Source organism: Corythoichthys intestinalis, chromosome 1 (genome assembly GCF_030265065.1).
Source record: "Corythoichthys intestinalis isolate RoL2023-P3 chromosome 1, ASM3026506v1, whole genome shotgun sequence".
Taxonomy (NCBI): domain Eukaryota; kingdom Metazoa; phylum Chordata; class Actinopteri; order Syngnathiformes; family Syngnathidae; genus Corythoichthys; species Corythoichthys intestinalis.
The window spans coordinates 39,706,887-39,722,953 of NC_080395.1; the positions used below are offsets into that span (position 1 = coordinate 39,706,887).

General features: G+C 38.5%; 1 protein-coding gene across 4 annotated transcripts in view; it reads left to right on the plus strand.

The window, feature by feature from the left end:
- Positions 1-16,067, plus strand: part of kiaa1549lb (KIAA1549-like b) — a 119,181-nt gene that overhangs the window by 77,173 nt on the left and 25,941 nt on the right. For all 4 annotated transcript variants that reach the window (XM_057833986.1, XM_057833979.1, XM_057833995.1 and 1 more), the window contains exons 5-10: positions 272-491; positions 4,763-4,896; positions 5,029-5,197; positions 12,788-12,847; positions 13,043-13,194; positions 13,745-13,916. In XM_057833986.1, the coding sequence (XP_057689969.1) occupies positions 272-491; positions 4,763-4,896; positions 5,029-5,197; positions 12,788-12,847; positions 13,043-13,194; positions 13,745-13,916 (907 nt within the window). The remainder of the gene's footprint in view (positions 1-271; positions 492-4,762; positions 4,897-5,028; positions 5,198-12,787; positions 12,848-13,042; positions 13,195-13,744; positions 13,917-16,067) is intronic.

Below are 16,067 nucleotides of genomic sequence, written 5' to 3' on the forward strand. Positions count from 1 at the left end.
ATAAATGGTTGGGAGGTGAGCAAACATGCAGATGTGACAATGATTATGGCAAACAATGGCAGTGTACAGCCATTAAAGAAAAATATCGACCGAATGTTAATCTATTTTAATGCTTTACTTTGAAAGATTGTTGTTTTTATCATCAGTGGAACCTTTGAATTAGAATACAACACATCATATTAATTAAGATTTATTTAGAGGCATGTCAGAGTTGTGACTATGTGAAATGTATAACCTGATATAGTGTGACTTTCAATTGTATTTTTTTTAGGTGGAGACTGTATTTGGTTCACCCAACATGACAGTGGCTTATCACGTCACTGGAAGAGACATGGTTTACGTCCCCTCCGTTGTGCTCTCGGGCTTGGACTGGTATGGTCGGGATAAGCTGATTGCAGACTTGCGACAGTATCTTCCTATGGTTACTGCACTTCCCATTCCCGTTGCAATGTGGCGGACCAGCCCGGCTCCTGGCTTCCAGCTAAAAACAGGTCAGGAAGAAAAAAAGAAAATAAGATTATTTTAGAACTATTGTTAGGTTATTATGGTTCTGTCGCGTTTGTGCTTTAAATATATTGAGAAGCATTTAAAAAAGGAGAGAGCACTTCATATAAAGCTATATTTTAATAAATCACACTCAATGAAGTTTTATTGTTATACAGTGGTACCTAATTTATTTTTGCATGCCCTAGTTTTTCCATGATTTGTTGCTGGTTTTTTTCCCCTAGAAAAAAAACGTCTAAATGTGGTGTCAGTTTTTGCAAAGCAAAGCATTTTGAGTTTGATTACTAAATTTGCCAACCTAGGGCCAACAAAAGTTTAAGTAAAACCGGTATTATTAGACTACACTTTTATTTAACTGACTTTTGACAGGATGTTTTGTTTTTAGATATAGATACAGATTTATAAAGTTGATATGAGTCTGATCACGCCGGCCTGTTCAATCACGTTGTGTCTTTAAAGCACCATAAAAATGAAGTATTTGATGTAGAGCGCTGCCCTAAACATGACTCAAAAGCGCATATTTTAACCTCTCCCTCAGTTTGTATTTGGCACCGACTGAGATATGATCCTTTTAATTTCATAATATGAACTATGAGAGAACTATTCACTATTCAACCATTCCAACTCGGAACTATTTTCTCCACTAGAGGGCACTAATGCTCTTTGGTTGAATGATACTACATTTCTGTTTTTTTTAATCTCTCGATGGATTTTTGTTTGTTTGTTTGTATTTCTTTGTCTTAATGTGGTATAGTAATATAGTACAGCATAATAATAAACAGTTCATATAGATACCTTTTTAGCTGAGAAAAAAATATATCATTGTTTAAAAAAAAATCAAACATAAGCAGTTACTCATTACTTGAGTATTTCTTTCACCAAATACTTTATTTTACTTGTACTTAAGTACATTTTTTTGGATGACTAGTTTTACTTTTACTTTAGTAATATTATTTTGAAGTAACGCTACTCTTACTTGAGTACAACTTTTGGCTACTCTACCCACCTCTGGAGTCTCGAGTCTTACCTGTCAAGTCTGTTAAATCAAGTCGAGTCACAAGGTTGTGTCGAGTCACGAAATTATGTTGAGTCGAGACATAAGGTTATGTTGAGTCGAGTCTCGAGGTCATGTCGAATCGAGCAGGGTCAAAAGGTTGTAAAGACAAGTTGTGTCAAGTAAAAGGTTGTCAAATCAAGTCGAGTTACAGGTTAGTCAAGGCCTTCACCATTGTTTCCCAGCCCACCCCCAAAACACTAAGGTTTATTTTTGAGGGAAACCTTAATGTCAATGTAAATACTAGTACACACATATAATATATATATGTGTGTGTATATGGCGGAAAACACAGACGAGACTGAAAAAGCAGTTTCTGCTCTTGCACTCCTCTTTAAAAGAAACTGCTGTATTTTAAGCCAAAACAACTGTTGTGTTTGATAGAACAATATGTCTTGTTATATTACAGTGTTTCACCCTTAAAATCCCCCAAAAATCCAGCTGTGGCCATTCACAGCTGTGTCTTGACACTCAGTGATACATGCTACATGGAGTTTTTGAATCGAAACAAGGTAAGTACGCAATAATATCTCGCTAAAATCATGGCGTCTGTAATTCTGCTCTCTCAACTCTCACTTCAAGATAGGGTTTTGCTGTTTAAAAAACATTTTTTTAATTTCAAAAATGCCCTCCTGTTCAAAAATTTTCTTCCCCCAGAAAACTGAGATTATAAGCTTTCCAGTGATGTATCACACATGCATATCGGACAATTTTTAAATTTGGCCAAATTGGGGGTCTCACTAAATTGGGGGTCTCACTAAATGCTACATCACCCTGCTTGGTTCTTGTTCTTGGAACATACAGGTGACCGTTTCAGATGACCTTATGGGTCTAGATGGTTCATAGGAATCTAACAAATCAAGCATGTATTTTGGTCCAAGGCCATCAAAGAGCATATGACAGGAGAAAAAAAGTCTTAAATAGCATTATTATGTGAATTAGAATCATATTTTGAGACGATTCGACTATATACAACAATTTAGCAAAGTGCAGATGACGAGAAATTAGTCTTTTAATCTGCCGGTTAGCCACGCCTACCATTATCGGGCTCAAGCGTCCCCAACAGATGATGTCAGCGGGAGACTGGGCTCATCGGTTTTACTATACAGCCCATTGAGGGGAATTATTCAGAACGAGGAAAACGCGACGAAGAGAGCCGCAAAATGTCATTGTTTCAGTCTCTTTACTTCAATATTCTTACAGGATATTCTTTTTATCCAAGTATTTTTCCCCAACTGCTAAATAAATGGCATGGTCATGACAAATAACAGTCTTGTGCTAAATGGAATATGAAATAATAAAAATGCACTTATTCAGGACGACATGGCAAAATTACTCCATAATGGTCAAAACTGTTGACTTCACCTTTACTGTCGCACCTCCCGAACGATATTTTATGACACCTAAATCGGACATATGTCATTTCCCTTCCCCGGCTTCAGAGAATGTAAACAAACCAAGAGGCGTGACAGCTAGCCGACATGCTAACCCGAACCGAGTGATGTTTCAAAGTCTTCGAAGCGGAAAATCACACATAACTAGCCCGTATTATTTGACATGACGACTGGGTTGTCGATTGTTTTTGCGGATCGGCAAACCGCCCGGCGGAGAGCAATTTACAGCTCATTCCCCGGAGGGGGGCGGCTGCAGTTGTTGTGCAGCTAACGTGCAGCTAATGTGCATGAGGAGAGCTTTTTACATGCCTATCAATGATCAAACGTAAGTAGTCCTTTATTTAAAGAAAGTTTGTAGTGTTTACTTTATAATCGCTGTATTCATATTTGACATAATACAAAACAAGATGTTTACTCACTTCCTCGTAAGTCCAATAGTCCCACAGTAGTAGGGCTTGTTTTGGCCAATATCCACGGAGAATGGGAGCCTTTTGAAACTCCAAAAAGGCACACACGCCTCTCCCTCATACAGCAAGATTTTTCTGCAGCCGTTTGGCTGGCATGATGCGAAAAATAAACGTATTAATCCGAAAAATCAGCTGAATCCTTAGTCCTCACACACAACAGTACGGCTGTATAGTGAAGAGGACGCCTTCATCCGTACACGTCACAGCGCCCTCCTCCTCAATGCAAGACCGAAGCCGAAAGTCACTCATTTTCATGGCGCGGGATTAAAAAAAACTAAATAAATATAGCGATCGCTTCCACACACATCCAAGCGGTCCATATCATTCAGGAGCATAAAATACCGTGTGTATTATGAAACTTTTTCGTGTCACATGCACTAGTGTTTTGTAGATGAGCAGTAGTATTTTATAGTCTATCCTTTGACTCACTGGAAGCCAGTGTAATGATTTCAAAACCGGTGTAATGTGGTCAAGTTTCCTTGTTTTGGGAGGACTCTGGCTGCAGCATTCTGTACTAGCTGCAGCTTCCTGATTGATTTTTTATCAAGACCTGAAAATATACCGTTGCAATTGTCCAATCTGCTGAAAATGAATGCATTCATAAGTGTTTCCATGTCTTGTTGAGTCAGAAGTCCCTTAATTCTGGCTATATTTTTAGGTGGTAATAAGCAGATTTAGTGACGGACATTAGATGGTTATCAAATTTTAGTCTAAGTCAATAATTACGCCAAGGTTTCTGACTTGATTTGTAGCTGTAAGTGACATTGTGCTAAGGTGCCTGCTTATCTTTGACCTTTCCTTTTTTGGCCCAAAAATGATCACTCCGTCTTCTCCACATTTAACTGGAGAAAATTCTGGCACATCCATTCACTGATTTTAAGATTTAATTTAAAATACATTTCTACTCCATGCATGCTCTATTAATGCCCTGGTAAATCCACAGAACCCTGACATCTTAACTGAGACTGCTACAAAAACCCCTTTTTCCTACCTTCAACAGACAGGGTTTGGGTCGGCCACTCTGGGTGAACACGCGTCTGTGCACGTCCACGTGTGTACCTACAGTAGCAACGCTGTTTCACTGAGCCTCTGCTTCGTCTCCGCTTCGCAAAAACACTTTTTTAACTCACTTAAGACTTGCTACTCACCATATTTTTATGTTTCTGGTGCTGATTTGATAGGCCAGACACTTGTTGCTTTATGTTTGTGCTCGTTCAAGCATGCGTGCCATGCATGAATAAAAGGCGTGAATAAAAGTAGTGACAAACTCTGTATAGTCCCTTTAACAGATGTAAATACCCAAAAACCTCAATAAAGAAACCAATGTACTTTTTCTTTTTCAGTTCTGCAATTTGTGGGAGCTGCCGATGATCCACGCTCCTGTCAGTTTTCTCAAATAATGGAAGAAAGGCTGGAGAAGGTTTTTTCCGAAGCACAGGCTAAAGTGCTTAATGTCAACAGCAAACTGTCTGTACAGGTGAGGAAATTCTTTCAATTGTGATGTGAGGAAAAAAACATGGGTTATGTTATTCCATAAAAATGTGCTTTATTGCTTTTCTGAGATGTTCCTTCAATGTAATTTACTTTCTCTTAATTTTCCATTACCCAGATGCTGAGTGTCTCCCAGGCTGCAGGGTCTCCCGCTGTGTCACTGGTTTACTGTGTGAAAAATGGGACCGTCTTGCTAAATGGCACCACTGCTTCAAACATCCTTGGTCAGCTGTCCTCTGAGTTGGTGGGCTACTTCCTTTTTTACCCACCGCTTGTCGTCGCAGAGCGTAAGTTACAATCTGGCTGCCGTAATACATTGAATGTTATTTAACCAGCCGGTTTTTCTTCAGACTGATGCTACGTCAACCTTTTAACCTGTGTGTAACAAAGCGTGCTGGTCGTACATTTTTGTGGACTGTTGATTAATATCAGACAATACATCGGTTGTACCCTCCCCATGATTCAACCATATTGTGACCTTGCAATATTATGATTGCTAAAAACAAATTAACTGTACATGTTTCATCTCAGCCTCATTTCCAAGCCAAGTTTTCAGTGTATGTTTTAGATGTAGTTAAAAGAGAAAAAAGCGATGATGACAGAGAATCAGCATGAGCCTAAACAGCATTCCTGGAGAGACACAGTGTGCCGTCTGTTTTCATCCCATATGCAGCCTCAACCACTTTGAGTCAAACACAAAATTTTTAGTCTAATAAAAAGCAACTATGAGAATAAGTTTATGAGCATTTAGCTCCATGATAGAATTCAGATCATTAACAATATTCCTGTTTCTTCTTGTAACATATTGTTACTTCTCTGAGGTACAATACAGTAATCAGGTGTCAGGCTTTGCCTGAGGGAAGACACTAAAAGGCTATTAAAGAGTGCATAAACTGTATTGTTTTGCATTTATTTCTCAAACGATATATTGAAATTTACTCCAGACTTTCCTGTGTGATAACAGAGGTGTAGATATTTCACTCTGCACTGAGTTTTTCTGTATAATGTGCCAAAAAAAGATTAGATTTCGATGTCATGGCTGCAGCAAGTCAAATTGTCTTTGCAAACAGAACAATTTCAAGTTTAATGCCAACCTCAGCAATAACGCTTTAAGGCCGTAATGCCAACCTCAGCAATAACGCTTTAAGGCCGACCTCGTAAGAGTTTTCAATTATAATTTGCATCAGGACGGTGATGTCTTTAATACATTTAGAAAAGGCATTTGAATGGAACAAGTTGTGTTTAACACATTTTCCACATTCAATTTTCTCTTTGGCAGATGCTATGAGCATTATTATGAATCAACTATTGACATATGGCAATTTTGTTTACACCGAGCGTGAAGATGTATCTAGATGCTGTTAATGAGCATTGAATTAAGCTCTCATTAAAATTACATTAGGGAGTGAAGTTGCCTCCTAACGGTTTTGGTGCCAAGAAGGAAAGAAAGCTACCAAGTGTGAGAAAAGAGAGAAAAAATGATTACAAAGAGACAAGGCTGCAAATGATGGGATGTTTGTGTTTCCCCATGTCCTTCAGTAATGTCACTGCTGTTCATAGGATGTGAGACACTCTTCTAAACTCCAAGTCAATATGTGCCGGAAATAAATAACAGCAGGAGATTCTCCCACCCCTTTTGGACCTGGCTCTAACAACCCGGAAACACAAACATCTTATAGCGTCTGTTTACTGAATGCACCAATGATTCTGTTGTGCCTTGTCTGATTTGAACCAGCTCTCAACCTCTTCCATCTACGTAGTGCATAAATTCTCTCTTTTTTTAAACTCATTTATTATAGATTTTTTAACAAAGCATTAAGGGTGTAACGGTACATGTATTTGTATTGAACCGTTTCGGTACGTGGTGCTCGGTTTGGAACGGAGGTGTACCAAACGAGTTTCTGACGTAATGTAACCCTTACTTTTCGAGGCTTTGAGTCGATTGGGTTACAGTTTCTTTGTGTAGATTATATTTACCCCGTCTTCTCTACTATAATGAGGACCAACACGGTAGGACAGTATAACCAAGAAACGTCAACGGTGCGACAACGTGGCTGCCGCCAGAGCGCAGTGAAACGCGGGCGTTAAAGTCAATCACCCAATGCACACCAGTCGCAATGCGGCCACGTGTTCGACGCGTCCCAGAAGCGGCTCAACACGACGCACGCGAAAAGAACAGAGTTTATTATTTGACGCGAGACGCGACCCTCCTGCGTCAATACTGCTACCGGTTGCTAGAGTCGGGCAGACCGGAAGTCACTCGTGTAAAAATACGGTGGATCGAGTCGTTTTCAAACTAATATGCAATCGTAACCCGTAACCCCTCTCTTGAGTGGTAGATCAGGGCACAGTTGACTTGTCTTTTTTGATTTACTGCTGTCTTCTCTGCTATATTAATAACCAACACGGCCCCGTGTTCAATACAAAACCCTCCTACCACAACAAAACAAGTAGGAACTAATATTCACATAGGAACTAAAGTTCTACAACATAAAATATACAATATAAATGAATACTACATCACATTTGTAAAATATAAACACATAATAAAATAAATAATAGCCCATTTAAATGAAATAAATTGATATGAGCTAAAATACCTCTAATTAAATAATAATAATAATAGACAGATCCTGCTTACACAATTAAATTTATTAATTTCTGTGTGGCGCTTTAACTTGAGAAAATCCACCAATAAAGCTTTTGAAAACCGTTCATAAGAAAAAAAAATGATTAATTGAGGCATTTCATTTGAATTGCCTTGTGTTGAATTGTGCTATATAAATAAATTTGCCTTGCCTTGCCTTGCCTTGCCTTGCCTTGTAAAATACATGTTAAAATCTTTGTCATTGGGATTGCCTTTCTCTTTAGCACAGGATTTCTTTTTTCTTCTTTCTTTCAGACAGAAAGCTGACCTGGGTCTGAAAGGCAAATTGTTGTTGGATTATCTTTAAATCCCCGCTACTTTTTCAGCAGAATTCTAGCTTTGTATAGGCTAATGTTCCTATTGTTGAAAGCACAAAGGTGTGTTATAAACAACTTGCACATTTATATTTTGCATTTTGTTTTCTTACTGTACCGAAAATGAACCGAACGGTGACCTCAAAACCAAGATTTTTGTGTACCGTTACACCCCTACAAAGCATATAGGTTGTCAAAAATTCAAGCATTCTCTGGGGAGCACCTATTTGCCATTTTACCAAGGCAGAGAATTGGGAAAGTGGTCTATTGATATTCTTGGTTTGGATGTATGGAGGAAAATGTAGTACAATTAGCATCATCCAGGCTCAAATTTAAATCTCTATGAAGCCAAATTTCTCCAATGAACAGCTATTTCTCCAAGACCCCTCAGCTGTTATTTGGGGGCTTATCAGATCAGCCTCCCATTAAATTAAATGGACACAGAGCCAATTATTAATGTCCATGAGAAGGTAAAAATTGCATACCTCGCATCACCAAATCGGATACAATAGCATCTGCTGACGTAGCCTTGATCTACAGATAACCTTCTATTGATGTGTGTATGCAACCACTTTTAACAGCTCAGTTCACAGTACCGTGATACCCTCCGGTATCTGCGCCAAGCGTGAAAAGCGTAATGTGAGAGATAAGGCGTTGATCACCATTTGTTGTACGAGGAGTACATACTACAGTAAATCACATTTATTAACATGATCCATGGTAATGTGTGGTGTGAGCCTCATTGGTTGTTGCAGCCTTATCTCTGGCTATTTTTGAGCACCCGTTTGTTTCTCAACGGTTTGAGTAACTGACTTTCAGGCAGAAAGCATGGGAAGACTTTTCATGCAGTTGATGGGAGACCAATGCAAGGTTTTAACTACTGACTTTCACTTTAAGCCATCAAGGATAAACTCTCAATGCCTGTTGTGAACCTAAAGAGGATTTGCAGCAGTAATCTTCCCTAAAAACGAAAATCTGCAAGTAATTTACACCCCCAAACAGGTTTAAAAAAGCCTAAATCTGCTACAGGATGTTTTAAATTACAATGACTAAATAACTGACTAAAGTTCTTACCTTTGCATAAAGATGCTGCCGAAGTTCTATTTTTTTCATTAGGCATGATCAGAGCACCAAAAAAAAAAAAAAAATCAACAGCGGGTAGGTGAAGTTGTAAATCCTGAATTTTGATCTAACTGAAGTAAAACTTTGCAATATGGTATTTCGAATTTAATTTGAACTTTGAATCCATTGAATTACTTCAGTCTTATACTTTTTAGGGTTTAGCAGCAAAGAGCAAAGTGTGGACTTTATTTACACTGGCTGTGACACTTTGTAACATGACTAGAGCTGCAGCTATCGAATATTTTAGTAATCGAGTAATCGACTGAAAATCCTATCGATTAATCGAGTAATCGGATAATACATATATATATTTTTTTAGGTAAAAAGCAAATATAAAAACACATGAGAAAACAACACATTTCATCTAATATTGAACCATTTTCAGTCAATAAATGTCTTTATTTTCAATGTACATTGTTGAAAACAGCCATCAATTGCCTCTCAGATGTGACTCGCGGTTTTTCACTTATCAAGGCAGTTTGTGGTCCCCATTAACGACGAAAAACGTGAGATCACCGTATTATTATTTTTATTTTTATTTTTTATAAATGATGAATTTAGAAATTTACCTACCGATAACAACAGTATGTGGGATTGTGACAATGAAAATCTAGATACTAAGAGACAATGTGTCAAATTTGAAAGTTGAAATGAACGCATCATATAAAAGTTTCCAAATAACTCACACATTAACACTGTTATTTTGACCAAACAAGTCCGATTCACTTCTTGATGAGACTAAAGAATATTTGAATATAGGAAGTTGAAGCATGAGAAGCATGAGAGCAGGATGAGGTAATGTCTGTTGAAGAGAATCAGGCAGCCCGCTTTGGATATCCCACATAGCAACACAGCGTGGCCGTCGGTCTCTCGATGATGAAGAGCAAAAAGACAGAATTGGACAAGTCTTTCCATCTGTGTATGAGATTCTTTAGAAAAAATTTCAAAAGAGTTTGAAGTAGATGAGAGCCTTTAAATGCTCTCTTGGTGCTAGCCCTGCACCATAGTGAGAAATTCATCCCCTCCTTCTTGAATCTTTGATCCTAGATTCATTAATTTAACACTAGCGTTTGATAGTATTTTTTTCCCCCCTCAGTCTTACCATATCCAATCCCCTCTAATGCACGAAAATTCTAAACATTAGATCTTTCCATGCAAGATTTCAAAATAACTACATCAAAAAACAGCCAACACGTTAAGGCAAACAGTCCCTTTGTGTCTTCTGGTATTTTCTCCATCAGGAGGTGTTGGTGTTTAAATTGCCATGCATGTCACAATTTGAGTTACCTATTGTAGCGTAATACTCCAGGGTCGATGGGGAATGCATCACTTATTTTTGTGGTAAAGTGACAAAATGGCACACAGGAATACTAGCGTCCTTCGCGGCCTCAAAGAAATAGTCTCTTTTCAATGCTTAAAATGCTTATTCCTCAAATTATTTTATCACTATGTAATTACCGGCGTTTTAGATCGGAAGCACTGGGTCCATATTTGGGGATATTGGGTCACCGTGCACGTCGTCAATAATCTGGCCATGATAAGTCCGGAGGAAGCAGAGCATGAACCGCGAGAATTAAATCAACAGCATGCATAAATCATGCTGTTATATTCACAGAGGGCTAAAAACTTTCTTCTCGTTTTTGTTTGTTTGACATGGCCCTGCTTTTGGAAAACGTTTTAAAATTATACTACCAACACCGACATAACTGACGTGGAACAGTAACACATGTACTGCACAGTTGTCAACAATCAAGTCAATGCTTTGTTTGTGATTAACTTGTTTGGTGTGACTTGGAACACCCTTAAGACTAGCGGGTCCCAGTTCTGTCTTAAATCCAAGATTGAACCCAGCTGCTTCAATGCTACCTTTGACCTGTAGGGACTTTTCAATTAAACTGTTTTTACAGAGAGCCCTGCAGCTACTGTATGTTTTCAATACCGACTCCCATCCTTTTTTCCTCAGCCACCATTCTGTTGCTCTGCTGCTGTCATGCCTGAGTGTACATGAGTCTGCTTTCACAGGCCAGCGAAGCAGCATCCCCGCAAACACTGCAGCAGCCCGCAGCACAGGAGCTTAATCAGGCAGGAAATAGATGTAAAAAGAACACAGCATCGACCAGAGCCTAGGCAGCTGCGTGCTCTCCTTGCTGCTGTTTTTGTCTGACATGCAGCCAGCTCTGATCTGTATCACCCTAAATCAGATATTTCACACCTCATAACCAGATTACAATGACTGAATCCCCAACTAACACAGAACACGGCGTTGGTGTGAAAGCAGTTTGTTTGCTTTGAATACTAAATGTATTTTCCCCATGTCCTACAAGCAACAGAATGGTGCCAACAAACAACAAGTTGAAATTATTTTCACTTACTCACTTATTATGAACTACAATACATAATGTTGAGACTTTGTTGTCAAAATGTACTTTTGATGTCTGATGAAGTGAACTATAGATAAATGTAACCAATTGTGTTACATATAATTTAGTTAAGGATGGACACTTTTAAATATTTTCAAATCAATTTCTAATAATACTCAAATATATAAAGGCGGAAAACACTCAGGTGACTTGAAGTTCTGCTCTGAGACCCCCAATTTGGCCAAATTTTAAAATTGTCCTATAAGCATGTGTGATAACATCATTGGAAAGCTTAAACTCTCAGTTTTCTGGGGGAAGAAAAATTTTGAACAGGAGGGCATTTAAAAAAAAAAAAAAATTAAACCCCTAAACCCTAACTTGAGGTTAGAGCATGAGAGCATAATTAAAGGTACCACGATTTTAACGAGATATTATCGCGCATTTACCTTGTTTTGATCCAAAAACTCCGTGTAGCATGTCTCACCGAGTGTCAAGACACAGCTGTGAATGGCCACAGCTGGACTTTTTGGGGATTTTATTGGTGAGACACGGTAATATAGGAAGGGTTGAAATGCAGAAATCGCAGACATCGAAGAGTGGTCGGGATTTTCTTTTTCAAATACTTACCCTTTTGAATGTTTTTATTCCATATTTTTCTGTGTTTGGTTCAATTATTTTTCATCTAAAATATTGGGGAAAATGCGTCAGTAACAAAAAAAAACAAAACAAAACAACAACAAAAAAACAATTAATTAAATTAAATTAAATTCCTTTATTGTCATTGCAAGCCGAAGAAACAACGAAATTGGAAAGCTAATCTGTGGTACCATAAAATAAATATTAGACACCTATTAATGATTCTAAGCTAAACATTATAGACATTTCAAATAATAAATATAATTACCTTCTTTTTATGGCTGGGTTGAAACAAAAGCGGTTGCGCGGTGTCTGTAAACGGAGTCTCCGGGGTAAAAAGGACAAATAAAAAAAAGTTCAGGGGCTTAATGCGCCATGAAACTGCTATGGCAGCATATAGTCATACTGTTCTATCAAACACAAGAGTTCTTTTGGCTTAAAATACAGCAGTTTATTTTAAAAAGCCTTGTCTGTGTTTTCCGCCATAACTATATGTATACAAAACAAATTATTGCCAAAATGTAATTAAATAATTGCTTCTCATCACAAAAAATACATCTTATTTAATGCTGACTTTTTTATATGTTAATTTTTTTAACTAGTGGTAAATCTATAATTGCAATACAACAAAATCCCCATTCTGTATTAAATATACAATATGTTTATGATTCATTAATGTAAAACACAAAATTTTGCATTCAACTCAGTTGTGTGATCAGACTGATCAATTTAACCTAATGAAATTTTAGTCAGAATATGTAAATGTAACACTGTAAATATTTTAATTTATCGTTTCAGCACTGGAATATCACAACCTGAACACCTCCATTGCCACCAGAGACTTTTGGGTTATAACAGGTAAGCGTATAAATTCAGTAAGAATAGTTATTTTGTTTACTTACAGTATGTAATTGTGTTCATATACCATCTATAAGCTTATCATGCATTTTTATACAACAACTTTTTTTCCTAATATTCTGTCATAGTAGATAAGTACTATTGTGTAGTCATAGCAAAGGCTGCTAATGATTCATGTATCACCCCCCTTGACAGTAATCCAGGATGTGGATAACGCCAGCCTATCTGAACTTTACCAAAGCTTTGCCAGTCTGATGGAGCAGCGACTCGCGGAGTTGTTTGTGTTGGCAGGCCAGCACGGCACTCGCTTCAGACGAGCTACCGCTGTAGGCAGCTACACCGTCCAGGTATGATAGATGCCATGGTCCATGGGGATGGTCCATCTCAGTTGCTCTGGAAGAAGTAATCATGTATAATAGATGCGACTGCGTGACTCAAATGAATTTATAGCATGCGGGGAGAATGTCTACCTCAAAGCATGAAAGGTCAGATTAGGATGTTTCCCGTCTGCATTTGGACACTTAAGTCCTTCCTATATTTGCACTCTCCACTGATACCATATGAATGACGTAAATCACTGCTCTTTGCTCATTGGTTGAATCGCTGCAATATATGATGAAAATAAAATACCCTAACCTTGAGTTTTCTCAGTTGTCCCTGAATTCTAGACAAAGCAGTAACTGACATCAGTTTACACTTTACTGCATGGCCCGTTCTTGGTGCTCTAAGTCTCAGATGGAATACATTTCCTTATCGTGGCTGAGAAGCACATGCTGAGAATCAGTTACGGCTGAACTGATCTTAATTCTTATCCTTTGGATTTATTAATCCTAATGTGACGACGTCAACACATGTCCTAATTTTTTGTAATGATCTTCTTCTGTTTGGTCTGGTCAGATGGTGAGTCTCAGAAGGGTCCCGGGATTGAAAAACCCAGCGGAGATGACCTACTATGTGCAGCACAATGGCATTCCGTTAGCTGGTGCATCAGCTGCCAAGGTCCTCAACACGGTGGATTCTCAGACAATGGCGCTCACCCTGGGCTACTTTGTTCAGCTGCAAGCAGAACGTAAGCAACAGCATCCTTTAAGTATTTGACAAGTGGACGTTGAAGAACTCAAACCACACATTGAGTTTAAAGAAAGACGGGGTTGCTGGAAGCTTTGTGTTCTGTCATCTCACAGAAAGGCAGCTGGCAAAACATTGTTTGCTTGAGCTGCAGAGCTGCTCGGTGCTTGGTGAACAGTACAAGAGGGAGACAGTCAAGGGAATTAAGAGCCTGCTGCAACCTCTCGTACAGTAGATTTTCGGCCATAATATATTTAACATTAGTTTGAGCTGAATATTGGGTATTTTTTGCATAGGCACAATGGCCACATCTAGGTACATGCATGTTTTAGGAGAGTATGTGCTATATTCTGTGTTCAACAAGCACATAATTATATGTTACAAATACACAGTCAAATACCCCTTTAAAGGGGATTAAAGCAATCCACGGATAGAAAGACTCGTAGTTCTTAAAAGATAAACGTTATTATGAGTTAAAATAATTTCATATTGAAACCCTCAGATGTTTTCATTTTTATACAATTTGTAAAATTAATTTAACAAGTAGATCACCATAGTTGTTGACGTCGCAGGGCGGTGACGTAACATGGTTACGTTGCCCGACTTCCAAAGTATGACTCTAGTGATATAAACATGTCATCTGTTCAACCCTTTCAATTTGAACCTGAGATAAACATGAATGAGCATAACAGCACTGTCAGTATTTCACAAAATGAGCAGCAAAAGCATAATGAACAGGGAAGACGGGATTAGACGAGACGAGAGTATGAAAAAAAACGGTGTTCTGCCAAAATATGCCGAACCGACGAAACGTCTACAAGAGGCGAATCTGACACCCAAACTATTACCGTGTGCTTTCCGCTTGTTTTGTTTAGATGCATACAGACAGAACATACTAAAGATGCCTTTAAAGAGCATACGACACGAGAAAAAAAGTCTTAAATGGCATTATTATGTGAATTAGAATCATATTTTGAGACGATCCGACTATATACAACAATTTAGCAAAGCGCAGATGACGAGAAATTAGTCTTTTAATCTGCCGGTTAGCCACACCTACCATTATAGGGCTTTAGCGTCCCCAACAGGTGGATGACGTCAGCGGTAGACTGGGCTCATCGGTTTTACTATTCAGCCCATTGAGGGGGAATTGTTCAGAACGAGGAAAACGCGACGAAGAGAGCTGCAAAATGTCATTGTTTCAGTCTCTCTACTCCAATATTTTTACAGGATATTCTTTTTATCCAAGTATTTTTCCCCACTAGCTATATAAATGGCTTGAGAAGGACCAGTCAACCCGTCGAGGGGGAACTATTCACAACGAGGAAAACGCGACGAAGAGAGCGGCAAAATGTCATTGTTTCTGTCTCTTTACTTCAATATTTTTACAGGATATTCTTTTTATCCAAGTATTTTCCCTAATTGCTAAATAAATGGCATGGTCATAAGAAATAACAGTCTTGTGCTAAATGGAATATGAAATAATAAAAATCCATTCATTCAAAACGACATGGCAAAATTACTCCATAAACGTCAAAACTGTCGACTTCACCTTTACTGTCGCACCTCCCGAACGATATTTTATGACACCTAAATCGGACATATGTCATTTCCCTTCCCCGGCTTCGGAGAATGTAAACAAACCAGAAGGAGTGACAGCTAGCCGACATGCTAACCCCAACTGAGTGATGTTTCAAAGTCTTCGAAGCGGAAAATCACACATAACTAGCCTGGATTATTTGACATGACGACCCGGTTGTCGATTGTCTTTGCGGATTGGCAAACCGCCTGGCGGAGAGCAATTTACAGTTCGTTCCCCGCAGGAGGGTGGCTGGAGTTGTTGTGCAGCTAACGTGCTGCTAATGAGCATGAGGAGAGCTTTTTACATGCCTATCAATGATCAAACGTAAGTAGTCCTGTATTCGTATTTGACATAATACAAAACAAAATGTTTACTCACTTCCTCGTAAATCCAGTGGTCCCACAGTAAATATCCACGGTGAATGGGAACGTTTTGAAACTCCAAAAAGGCGCATACGCCTCTCCCTCATACGAAATGATTTTTCTGCAGCCGTTTGGCTGGCGTGATGCGAAAAATAAACGTATTAATCCGCAAAATCAGCTGAATCCTTCGTCTTCATACACAACAGTA